At 42.0% G+C, this 13,313-nt stretch overlaps 1 protein-coding gene across 2 annotated transcripts in view; it reads right to left on the reverse strand.

Moving 5' to 3' along the window:
* Positions 1–464: 464 nt before the first annotated feature.
* The window catches only part of SCNN1G (sodium channel epithelial 1 subunit gamma), a 74,557-nt gene continuing 61,708 nt past the window's right edge, over positions 465–13,313 (reverse strand). For both annotated transcript variants that reach the window (XM_069209672.1, XM_069209673.1), the window contains exons 11-13: positions 11,593–11,654; positions 5,140–5,215; positions 465–3,091 (exon numbers count right to left, since the gene is read on the reverse strand). In XM_069209672.1, the coding sequence (XP_069065773.1) occupies positions 2,678–3,091; positions 5,140–5,215; positions 11,593–11,654 (552 nt within the window). In that variant the 3' untranslated portion in view covers positions 465–2,677. The remainder of the gene's footprint in view (positions 3,092–5,139; positions 5,216–11,592; positions 11,655–13,313) is intronic.

Consider the following 13,313-nt stretch of genomic DNA (forward strand, 5'->3'; position numbering starts at 1 on the left):
GCTGCACTAGCGTAGAAAAGTTTGACTCTAGTGCAGCTAAATGCAAGGATGTCCATTGATTTCAGTGGGTGCGTCCTTTTAATGCCTGCTTTGAGCAGGAGTTAAAAAGGACGCCAAAAATGGTGCAATGAAATCTGGTAGATTTCATTGCACCATTTTTGTGGGCCTCCTATTTCCAGAACGCCCCCTTGCATACATTATGCCTGGTGCAGGCATAATGTGGTGCACGGGATCACAAAGTGTCTCAATGCATGCACTGCGCCATTTTGTGAATATGGTATGGCGATTTTAGCCTCGCTGAGCCACACTAGCATAAAAAAATGACCCTAATGTGACGCAAGGAGTCGCTAGGGCCTTGTAAATCTGGCCCTTTGTTCTTTTATGGCCACCCAAACCGAAAATCCAGTTATAGCAAGACACGAACAATTCACACTAATAAAACACACAGAAAGATGTCGGGCATGTGATTTGCTAAAAGGTTTTATGGCTCACAGTTCATGTTAAGCATTATTCAAGTAACAAGTGGGAGGTCCAGAGGGCTTGCACCGCCCTGTCCTAGTAACATTCAAGTTCTTAGGAAGCAACATTTCTTCACAAGTGACACACCGAAGTCTCTAAGTAGAGGCCTTCCTCCCTCACAAACACTGACATTTCTACACATATTTTGGCTATATATGTGTACTTATGAACATACACACATCCATACATGCTACATGCTACTCTACATACATTCAGAGATTCGTATGGAATATTTTCAAAGAGGCATTACAAAATAGAGATGATAATTATTGGCTGATATATACGTTGGACTATATGTTATGTACAATCCAAGAGCACCTTTTTGTTAAAAATAAAAAAATATACTCCTTTTATGGAAATAAAGACATTAAAAATATATATATCCTTTCTCATCAGGGAACGGTCACCATGTCCGCAAGACTTTGTGTTCCCAAAACTTCTGCATTGCACTGGCTTATGATTCAATAAAAATGAATATTCAATACGCTTTAGTGTGAACCCCTGGCTTATGTTCATATTTTCAAAACATGATATGCAGAAAATTGACTTGGAAACAGAAGTATAAGATGGTGGTCTACGTAAGGTCCACTTTGGTAGTGAGTTTGGCGAAAGGTGATTTTTAGTTTTAGTGGAGGCGGACTCTACCATGGCTTTAAGGTTACCAGATCCTTTGAGCTTTCAGGGTGGAGGTTTGGAGAATGGCATAAGATGGCCTACTTGTCCAAAGGATGGGGGCTTTTGATTGGCGCATCACAGTATCGTGGACTTAGGTCATCAGAGAAGCTTCAGTATAAAGAAAGTTGATGCTGGCAGGTCTTTACGAGTCCATCAATAACCTTCAACTTTCAGGAGCTCATGAAATACGAAGAGCGTGGTGGTACTGGGCTTTTAGGGGAGTGATTTTATGCTAGGTGGCAGGATAGTGGCTCCCAAACCTGGTATTGAAAGATTCCTGCTAAACTTCTCATGCACGTGTTGCCTAATATCAGCACGAGCAAGGAAAGAAAGTATCTCAGTGGTTACAATAAAGAATATTTTTGTGGGGCTACTAGTCTAGATTTTCCCTGTCTGCTGACTTTGACTTTCCTTGGGTACTGGCTAGTTGTTACAATATTTGGCCCAACATCATTTGGCTTGGAGTTTTAAATAATATGTTGTTGATGCAATTCTGGGCCCATCTCTGGGTCACGTAGCTCCTAGATTGCCACCTTCCCTCTTGTGATCACTCATGGGTCTTCCACCTCTTCTTGAGATTCACCATTGGTACTACTTGCAAGGCAACCCATGCCCTTAGGGATTATTGTGCTGCATTTAGCAAATTGTCTACTTGCAAGTAGTGGACAACCGTGATGTCTTCATTGCTTTAACTAACGTGTCTCCAGGCAGACTATTACTTCCTCCCCAACATACCTTGGCACAATCCTTTGCTTACTAATGACAAGCATGCTCCTCCTAAATAGTGCTAGAGGTCTTGCTCAAGGGCCTGTGGCCTATGGACTGCAAGGTCGCACGTGAAGGGCCTGGGTTTAGGACTGACCAACAAAAGGGCACCTTGAAGAGTTCTGCAGAAGCTGTATTAGAGATACTCCTGAAGGTTTGAAGTGTGGGACGGAGCCATTGTGAATTATTCAGAGGCTTCAAGTGTGATCTCTTGGTAGAGGAAGGTGCCTAGTATTTACGCCAAGATCACGGAAAACCTTAAATGATAAGGTGCCTTTAGTGGTATCCTAAAGGGGAGCATCTTTTCCTTTCATCTGCAAGGGAGGATGCTCTGTACAAAGGCTATGATTGGTCAGTGGCTTACACTGCAATTAAATCTGAGACATCCTGCAGGATCAGTGAAGAAGTGTTTGCAAGGCTGCCACATTTCTCTGCAGGAAGTGAAGTTTTTGGTGATTCCTTGAGTGGCTTGCATTGTTATGCTAAAGGTCCTGAAGGAAAATACAATCTTCAGCATACTTGCATTCTATACAAGCTCATAGTCAGCTTCCAGCTGAGACAGGACACAAAGGTCCAAGCCAACAGCTTCACACCATATCCACACGACAGGCATCGCTACAGGGCCAAAAATACCCAAAATGCCTCATGTTGAATGGCTTCTTCAGAAGTGTGTCTCTGTCACATAACATGTTCTAGATGAGTGCACAAGTGTGGCTCTTCAGAGGTATTCTGTGTCATCCTCAGAGTCCTCAAGCTCTGCTCCGTTTTCTATAAACGTCTGTATCCTGAGAGTGTTGTAGTTTGGCGGCGGTGTCCGAGGCACCTGGCAGTTGGATGGCAGGGGCAGGGAGAGTGCAGTATTGAAGGTTGGTGGGTCCTCGTCCTGAATGCAAACGGGGTTATCATGTCCGCTCTCTTCAGGCACAGCGCCTCGTGAGGCCGCGGCCTCTTGTGCCCGCCTCCTCTCCTCCTTCTTCTCTTGCCAGCGCTTGCGCAACTTCTGCCAGCATTGTCGTGCAAAAACCCAGAAGGAGTCAACAAAGAAGATCTCCACAATCTCGATGACGCACACCATGGAGCAGCTCATCCACAGGCCCAGTTGGCCCCCAAAGTTGGAAAGCAATGTTGCAATCTGGGTGAGAAAATAGACAAAAGGTGAGTCAGACTCTGCCAGGGTTCCACCTTTAACCCATCCCCACCAGTAGGTATGAAACAAACTCCACGAGTTAATGCTAGGAATGAGATAGGAATCAGCCAATGTACAGCCTAAACCTTGAGGGACACATTTTTGTATTACTTCTGCTGCCTTTGGGACATAACATTGTTAGTTGGCCTCTTTTTTTCTACTCTCTAAGAGGGGAAGTGCAGACCCTCCGCTCGACCTCACTGCATCTGAATGAGTTTGGCGTCTTTAAGATTAGCTCTGAGGAAATTGCGTTGAAAACCATCAATAAAAATATAGTATTTTCTCCAGGAAAGTGATGAACAACATGAGAATCTAAGGCAAGACTATCTGAGAAGGTTGGCTTGGAGAAATCCTGAGGTTGACATGAGGTTTGGGAAATGGGAAGAAATTGTGCTTCTGAGTCATGAGAGAAAGTAGTATGTGGGATACCCTTCTGTAATCCTTGGTTGGAAATACTCTTGACTGAAGCTGCACTTAGAGCCCTTTGGGGTAATACTGTGTAAGTCTTCTTGTAACGCAGTGTGTGGATACTCTACGCTAAACCTATGTTTGGGAATCAGGCATAAAGGTTTTGTGAACGCGGGCTAAAGCTGTCTGAGGAATGATGTGGAATTATGTGGAAAAGCTGTGCTTGGGAAACTGTGTGGCATAATGGTGTTTGAGAAACTGTGGCACGTTTATCTTTGGGCGGTAAATTGTACAGCATTGACTGGGAGAAAGGGAAGCCTACAAATTCTGCAATGAGGAATCAGGGTAAAACTGCGCCTGAGAGTCAGTGGTAAAACTGTGTTTCTGGAACTGGCTAAAATGTGTTTGAGTTAAAACTGTGTAATGGCTCTCTGATGCAATCTTTAGAAAAGGAGCTATGTGGTAAATGCAGCTGTTTTTAGATGATGTGTGATGACGCAGACACTTTAACCTGAGGTACTCTGGAGTCAACCAGTATTTGGAGAACTCAGTAGTAAAGATGTCTTTGGGGGATGGAATGACTGGGAAAGCATGGTTTGGGTAAAGCTATGCTAGAGTTACTCTGCTGTATTGCTGTATGGCAGTGGTTCCCAACCTTTTGACTTCTGTGGACCCCCATTTTATTTATACTGGAGCCCGGGGACCCCCACTGAATCATTATTGGAATCAGGGAACCCCCACTGAGTCCTCACTGATAGTTGGAACCTAATATTATTACATTTTCTAAGCAGTCGCGAACCCCCAGGGGTCCCCGGCCCACAGGTTGGGAACCACTGCTGTACGGTATTCTGGGGTACAGCTGAGTGCAGAAACACTGGAATGGTTTTGATTGCATTCTGCAGGCAACGCATGTTTTAGGAGATACAGAGTAGTCTAGGTCGAATTCGGATGGCACCTGACCTACCATCACAGATAAACAAGAGCTGAAATATATATTGGTAAAGCCGATTAGTCTCTCCTCTGAAATGCAATTTGTGAGCTCTTGCTTTATCTATGCTTGTTTGCTTTGGTACAAAAAAACGAATTCATTAATAATCTCAAATCATCAAGTGCATGCGTCATAACATCATGAAGCACACGCACCACGAAGTCCATCTTGGAATGTATTTTCTTTGTTTCTTTGAGCAAACACTATTCTAAGATGGCTGCTGTGGCATGTACATGTGTCACAACACATAAGCACACACCAGTGGAGTCTTGTAATGCATTATCTTTAAATAAATATAATACGGTGATAATGCAGTGACTGCGTTTGTGTCCTGACGTCACACGCAGGCATGCCACAGTTGCCATCTTGGAATGGTGTTTTCTCAACAACAACAAAAAACAACAACAATTTCAGTATGACCACAGGTAGAAGTGTATGCATCACAATCACCGGCGACTACCTGGAATTTAGTTTACTATTCGAAGATGTTTGATGAACATTTTCGAATGGTAAATTAAACAAAAGTATGCACAAAACCTATACATCTGCATGCAAGATCTATAAGCAGAATCAGCACCTAAGAAAATATTAAACTTACACTGTTTCCTGGGCTCTCAGAAATCGATCGCAGATTCAGATCTTTGTAAAATATTCCCACATTTGCTAGGTCATTTCTGCAAGATAAAAAAATAAGATATAAGTGTTTGAGGAAATCGGAAAAATACTTTCTTTGTAACATGTACAAAGTATTTCTACTCTGGTACCATTAACTCAGAAACTGCCATTGCAAAAATCTAAGATCTGTGCATATCTGCCAAACAAAAAGTGCAGTAGTGAGCATGTGAATCCTTACTTAGAGTTTGGCGGACGGTCTAATCAATCAAAAACTGACAGATATACCACCTGCCATATTACAAGTACCATATGGTAGCATGAACTATTAATACAGCGGGCAGATATCTGCCATATTTCTGACAAAGTGTTCCATCTGCCAACCCCCAATAAGGACCACAGACTGCAAAAACAAAGAATCATCAATATGCAAAGCCAAAAAACTCCTCCTTATATAAATTAATGTTTACATTCCTAAAGTCAACCAAACCTGGTTCTCACCTATAGAAGAACTGGGTTAACTAACAATAATAACATATTTGTTACATATTTGAGTGCTTTATGGCAGATTTTGGTGTCGCTCACCATTTGTGTACAAATAGTAGTAGTCCTTTATTTGGTTCCATAAAAACCATAAACATACAGTACAAAATATAATGCACATACATTCCTAAAATTAAATAAAAACATGAATATAAAACCACAATAAGACAAACTTCACATATAATAAAATAAACATAATCACAATGTAGGAATAAAACAACAATTCATTAAAAAATCACACATACATCCCTAATAGATACTAATAAATGTAAGCAGTAAATGTAGGAAAGTAACCTCTTTTTGGCATGGTTATCCCCACTTTTTCCCTGTTGTCAGTGTGTTTTTGACTGGGTTCACTGGGATCCTGCTAACCAGGACCACAGTGACTGTGCTCTCTTCCTTTAAATTTGGTTGTTCCTGGCTTTGTGCACCCCACAATTGCATACTAGTGCCCCCATGTAAGTGTCTAGTATATGATACCTAGGTACCAGGGCATTGGGGCACCAGGGGTATTTTTTAAGCCTATGTTTTTGTAGTCAATTTTTGTGTTCCAAACTTTTGACTTGTCACTCGTAAAAGTTATGGAGAGAAAAATGAAGCAAGGTAGTGCAGAAAATAAAGAGATGAAGATGAATGAACTACAAAAAGATAAACCAAAAAGGAAAGAATGAAAAAAGAACAATGAGGGGAAAAAGGCTGAGGGAGAAGGAGGTTGTAAAGAAGAACAAAAAAAGTGAGATGGAAAATGAAGAAAAGTAATAAAAATAAGTGAGGAATGACAAGTGGGAGTGCTATTTAGAAACAGAAGAAACTGAGAAAGGGAAGTGAGAATGAAAGATATGTATATGTAAGTCACATAAGTGGCATATAGTAGTGGTGTATAAGTAAGAATGAAAGTTATAGAAATATACACCACAAGAGGATCAGGAAGGGTGAATTAAAATCGTGTGTACATATTGTCCTATGCCACTTCTAAGTTTCTCACTTCAGGATGCTGTGTTTATATTTGGCACTGGCTAACTATTTCCTCCTATTTCCTCCCTGAGGTTCTACTGTGGACCCTGGGCAGCCACTTCATGTTTTCCCCCCTTTTATATTTTTAGGTCGACCATAGCAGCGCACAAGTGCTGCTTTTCCGAAGTGTTGGTATGTTTTTGGGCTTTTAACTATGCCCACCCCACCACACGCTCATCACTTTCATTCGATCGTGGGATTGCCTTTGAAAAATCCTTTGTTATCAGTGGTAAATGCTTTACATTTGTCCCTCCTTGGAGCAGTTTTGCTACCGTCTTGGCCATCGACCCTGTTACATGGATAATTGCACTTCTACTGATACGTTTGACTGCAAGCAAACTTCTTTTTCCTTTTCAGGCTCTCCTTAGCGCTCATGCTCATGGTGGCTGTGGTGCTTTGAATCAGCTCACTTATGTCAACTATTTAAGCTTTTATTTTCAGCTTGTGTGCCAAGAAAAGTCCAGTTAGTAATTTACACTGCTAATAGCTCTAACTCCAGCAAAATGCTTGTTATTACATGTGTGTTTATCCAGACAGGTTATCTGCTCTGTTCTGAGTCGCTGAATTTCCCCTGACTGTCCTTCATACCTACTTTATTTGCTGGTCACGCAGGCCAGGCATGGTTTAGCCGCCATTTTGTTTTTAGAGATAATGGCGGAGAAGGTTAACAGAGCAGACTATGGGTCACTGCTCTGCATGCTGGGAAAAGAAGAACACGCAGGCCAGGCACAAACTAGTTGCTCAACTAATAGTCCTCTGAATGGGCAGGTACTGTTGGGCACTGAATACCTGCACTTCTTTAACTTGAAAGGGGCAGTACCTGCACTTTTAAGCACTGGTACAATACATTTAATGTAGAGTACCTGCACTTCTCAGAAGCAAGCAAGTACTCTAGAAAGTGAATACCTGCACTTCTGTATCTCCATTTAAAGCACTGCTAATACTGCTACCCCACAGCCAGCCACAAGGAGTCGAGGGGCTTTCCCTGCCTTCCCTCCAGGCCCTCACTGTAAAAGTCCTGGCTCAAAAACAGCTGATCCTCCTGGAGTTCTCATGACACAAAATATCATTTAACAATATTCTGGTCTTAGAAAAAAGCGCCCCATAGGAGGGGGTACTTATCAGACACATTTGCCAAAGAAAAGAACAGAATTAGCTCAACTAGCAATTTAAAAAATCCAGTGTATGACTAATGCCGTTAACCACATACACTAAAATACTAAAATCTGAACTGCAGGTTCCTGCATTTAGTGTCAACTAAGCCTGGGGCCCAGCCTTAAATGTGGACAAGGCTGTCTTTTTGTCCCCAGCAGGCTGCCCCATCCACCAAGAAAGTTCCAATTTCCGGTTGCATTGAGCTGCAAAAAAAACCCGAAGCCCATCAAAAGAAATAGTTTCTGGGCAGAAACACATCAACGCATAAATATTTAAATCCAGTGAAGACTATAGTTTCTAAAGGAAAAGAATTAAACATTTTTGGCTATCTTTTTCAGGCATACAGTTGGCTGGTATGTGTTAAGAAAAAAATGATAACTTTGAATGTGATCATTTTTGTTGGATTTTTGTTTTTAAATGTGATCCTTGTTGTTATTTTTTTTGTTATTTTAATGTATATTTTCCCGGCTACCTACCATATTTCAAATAACTTCAAAAGTTTTGCACATAGCTTGAAAGAAAAGGAAAACCGGTGAGACTGCTTTCTTCCCTGTTCACCCCTTTGTAAGGCAGACGGCATCACTGAACAGGTTCAGGAAGGACCTCAAGACCTGGCTCGTCGACTGAGCAGCATGCCCACATACAGCGCCTTGAGACCCTAAGGGTGATTAGCTGCACCTTAGAAATCACTGATTGATTGATTGATTGACTATTTCAGTCTGTGGCTAATAGCCTGATTCAAGAAAGCTGTTCTCTCGATGAGTGAAAAAGAGGGGGAATTGCAGGTAGGATGAGAGAGAGAAAGAAAAAATAAGAAAGGTTGAAAATGTATGAGGTGATGGTCAGTCTAAAGGGGAGGAGGCATATAGAGGAAGTCAAAATGTGAAAGAAGGGTGGAGATGGAGCAACACAAATAAAGAAAGTGGGAGAAAGTAGACTAGAGGTTGGATCCCAGAAACCTAGAGAAAGAGAGGGGGGAAGAGTAGGGGGTGTAGAAAGATGGAAGAGATAAAAGAAGTCCACAGACGAAAAGTACGAAAAGTGCGAACGATGCACAACAGTCGATGAATAAAAGTCATACCGTCATGATGATGGATACTGGAACCCAGATTCTGCATATCTTCCCAGAAGGGACAGACATTTATCAAACATGCAGAGGTGAAGGTAGGAGGGTCAAACAGTGCTTTAGTCTAAAAATAACATCCGTATAAAAACACAAGCGTCTTTCATTCATCTGTACAGTAAACATTGTGTGCAATGTTTGCAAAGCACTTGCATATTGCCACTCATGCCGTGAACCACAATGGAATAGAATTAATAAGGACAACAATATGATTACAAATCTCAGATGTATATTTTACGACCTTTTGAAGCTCAAGTCTCAAATTTCTGGACTTGTGGCCAGGCCCTGAGACATTGAGGCGCGGGTCCTCTCCAAGAGAGGAACTGGATACTGTCTAGGTGGAAATGAACACATGAGTGTACAGAAGGTAAACCCCGTTTGGATTAACCTGTCAGGTAGTCAAACACCTCTGTGTGTCACAGGGATCGGTGCCAAGTGAGGCGTAAGCTTCACCAACCTTTATGTAAGTGCCTTCAAGGTGGCCACTGGTGGTGTGATGTTCATACTGGGGCAGATCCGGAAAGGTACCCACTATAGCGTGTTTGGGTGTTAAATGAAGGTCGCATTAGGCCAAAATGAAGAACCTGTGCACGCATTACAGGGAGAGAGGAGAATGCAGCTTCAAAAATGGTGCTTCATGAACACCAATGGAAAGAAGATCTCCAGAGAAGAGGGGCGCATGGGAGAAAACAACACCGGATGATAGGCAACGTTTCAACATGATCAGTGGTTGGAAGATTGCCATTTTGGTGGTGATAGGAATACGCTGGAGCGTTTCTATGAATGTTCCAAAATGTTCTGGTAGTGAGTTTTAATATCTTGTCTAAAGTGGGTGAATTCATATTGTGGAAGGCCCTCTGCAGAACACTTCATCATGATGAATGGTGGAAATGTGGGCTGACGGTGTATTCGTAGGTGAATCCAAGGTGGACAATTACACATTTTGACCTATAGTTATGAACTTCCTTTGTGATTCCAGATTGTAGTTCAGAGAAGACATGATGCACACATTTTTCACCACATAACGAGATGTGGGCACAGCGCAGGTAGCAAATTGATGAGGGCTCACTTTGGAGTAACACTGAATCGCAGAAACTTACATCAGGCCCTTGGGCATCCACATGCAGGTCAAAAAATTAAGAGTAATACAGGAGGAGGGTAGTTGGAGGAACTCAGATCTGGTAGTAAAGTAAATGAAAGCCAATCTTTTGATGTCTCACTTACAGGTAATTTCTTCTATCTGTTGGCAAACAGACCTATTGTATCCAATATGACTTTGAGTGGGCTTTTTTGTCCCCCTCTGATCATAATTAGATTGTTTTCTTGTCTATCTCACTTACTATTCCTGATGAGATGGCTTCCCTGCATTATCCTGTGTTTGTCACACACCTGCAACAATTCAGTCTCATCATATTATGACTGGATGAATCCGTTCTTCCACTCTGTTCCTTCCCCAACACTCACATTGTTTATTAAAAACACAAGGAATCTCCAGCATTTGCTTAACCACCAGTTCCTCGCTCTCCAAATGCCACCCTCTGTTGTATTGGCAGGCTCCAATCTTAAAGTTGTTTTAACCATTACAAGATAGACACGCATGTGTGCACATGCGCAATGGCCATCTTGGGATGGTTTATCAGCAACTGCGAGACAAACAGTTTTATTATGGCCACCATACATGTTTGCATATGCAAGGTGGTCATCTTGGGATCTCTTTTTTTTAGTTTAAGGAAAATGATTACAAGATGACAGTGGTGCCGTATTGTCATGGTTTTTCTTTTAGTTTAAGAAAAATCCTTACAGATTGGTCACCATGAGAGTGCGCACCCGCAAAGGCCATGTTGAGATGAGCTTCTTTAAACTAAAAGCAAAACCTTTCTAAGACGGTCATCGCACACACATATGCACTCTCGACAGCCATATGGGAGAAAATATGGTTTTGGCAAAGCCAATAGGTTTCATGGGAGACATACGGGCTTTGTCAAAGTTTGTTTCTATTATGCCTTATCCCTCAAAAACTGAGTTTCTGCTGAATTGTCACACCTGGAATCTGTTCTTCCAAGTATGACTTCCATTCCGATTTCCAAGCCCTGCTCAGATCCAGTGTTCAATTAGGATTTTTCCCATGAGATCTTATTCATGGTTCACTATTCATTGGTCTTGATGACCATTTTGCGGGGAAGATCTCAGATGGGCCTCGTTCAGGCCTCTGATGCAGACTATTCATTATGCACAGGTTTTGTACATATGATGAACGGACAGCTGTGCAGTTGGTGCACTGTGTGACTATGTGGTCCTCAAACTGCACAGTTACTTTTAGCTTATGTGGGAGCTCTGCCTTCACTGACCCCTCTCCATCTCAGTCAACCATAGCAAGACCAGAAGAAGGAAAGTGCAGGGGACATAGGTCCAGGTACCCCAGGCACAGACAAACTGCCCAGATCACAACCAGGGTGTTCTCCAATGAAAGTCTACCATACTGTGAAGGAGTCAAGGGTTGATTCTGTATGAGGTCTCAAGGGATTATTTCTGTGCTGGCCTACAATCACTCAGCTCTCTCTCGTATCTTAGTGGCAGGTCACTTATAGAAATACACAGACTTACTTTGTTAAGTTTTTGTTGATCTTGTCTCCCATTTCCCACGTTAAAACACGAAGCATCCACTCCTAGGAGAAAACAGAATAAACATGGTGGCAATGAGAAAAGTAACATATATTTCTAAAAATACAAATGAGGGGGTATTAGGCATCAGGGACCTAAGATGAGTAGCTCAGAATTTTTGGTACGGGAGAGATTGGAGATCCTTGGCCAAAGACAGGAATTACTTATGTGTATGCATGGACAAGAGGGCCTTGAATGTGGTGACACAGTCACTACTGCTCACCTGAAGGCCATTAATGGTAATTAACCCATCTTGTAAATTAGACAGTAAACATTCCTCTATTATTCTGGATTTATGCCAACTAAATCCAATCCATGGAAGACAATAGATACAGTACAATTACTTCTGCCAGTGCTTAAACTACAATATATTAAGTGCAGGAACCTAAAACTCCTTCACAGGACAGCTCCACTGGAGCTGTCAAATGCTGGAGTTGATGAATACGAGGCTACCTAACCTTGGTTCCACACCACGCTTCTTTCTGCCATCAATTCCTATCTCTTTACCACACTCTTGCAGGTTCCTTTATCCCACCCTTCATCCTTTGTGCTGTTTTCCTATCTCGTTTTTCAGCCTTTCTTTTGGGTGAACATGTGATTGCATAGAAAGTGCCGTCTCCTAAAAGGAATGTTGGGTGCACCACCTGCAACCACTGGCACAAACTAAGCACTCACCTCTGTGGTTGCCTTTGTTTCGGTCCCTTAAAGTTCTCTGTTGGCCTTCAGACAAAGAACTGCTTTTTTTTGCCCACACAACTCACAAAGATCTCATGAAGACAAACAATAACTAAAGTGGCCTTAAAGTGCGTGAAATGTTCAAAGAGCCACTAAAGTGATTTAATAGTAAGTAGACATATTTAACATTCTGTAGACATATTTAACAATTTAATTAATTTGTGAGTCAGCATGACTTATTATTTCAGTAGAATGGGGGTGGATCCATGAAGGTTAATCTTGACATAAGTGGCTTATTCAAGAACATTCTCATGGGAGTGGAGGATTAGATGGGAGGACCAAGGAGTGTTGGCCACAGTCCAACTTGTTGGGGACTAACCCTATAAACTGTGGCACAGTGAAATGTGAGGCTGCATATTTTACTGATATTAACCGAGTGGTAGCTGGTGGAAGGATGTGTCCAGGTATTATGGTAGATGTTGTTTGTTGCTGTAAAAGTAAACATCACGATTAAAAGAAAGGGATGGCACGTGTGATGAATTTGGGGGCCAGACATTATTTCATTCTTGGCAGGTAATGCATTTCCAGGCACATGGACACACAGCCTGAAGTGGAGCCATTTAAATTTGTGTGGAGTGAGGCTGTGGATGAGTGGAAAGAGAAGAATGTTTGGCTTTCATTGCCAAATAATTGATGCAGGAAAAATAGATCATTTCACTGAGATAAGTGGTTGAAAGGATGGATAGGATGAAGGACAGAGCCAATAGAAATACTCTTGTGTATTACAACAGGCATAGAGGTGCGGAGAACAAGGGCACAGAACAGGATGGGTCACTAATGTAGGAGGAGAGCCAGGACAGTATGATCCCTGGAGCACCTAACTCAGGCATGGTTTCCAGGGTTGGACACTTAAATGAAAGATTGAGAAGAATGAGGATGGAAGATTGTTATTTGAGTTGGGCAGTGATTATGAATTTAAAGTATTGTGA

This window comes from Pleurodeles waltl, chromosome 10 (genome assembly GCF_031143425.1).
Source record: "Pleurodeles waltl isolate 20211129_DDA chromosome 10, aPleWal1.hap1.20221129, whole genome shotgun sequence".
Lineage (NCBI taxonomy): Eukaryota > Metazoa > Chordata > Amphibia > Caudata > Salamandridae > Pleurodeles > Pleurodeles waltl.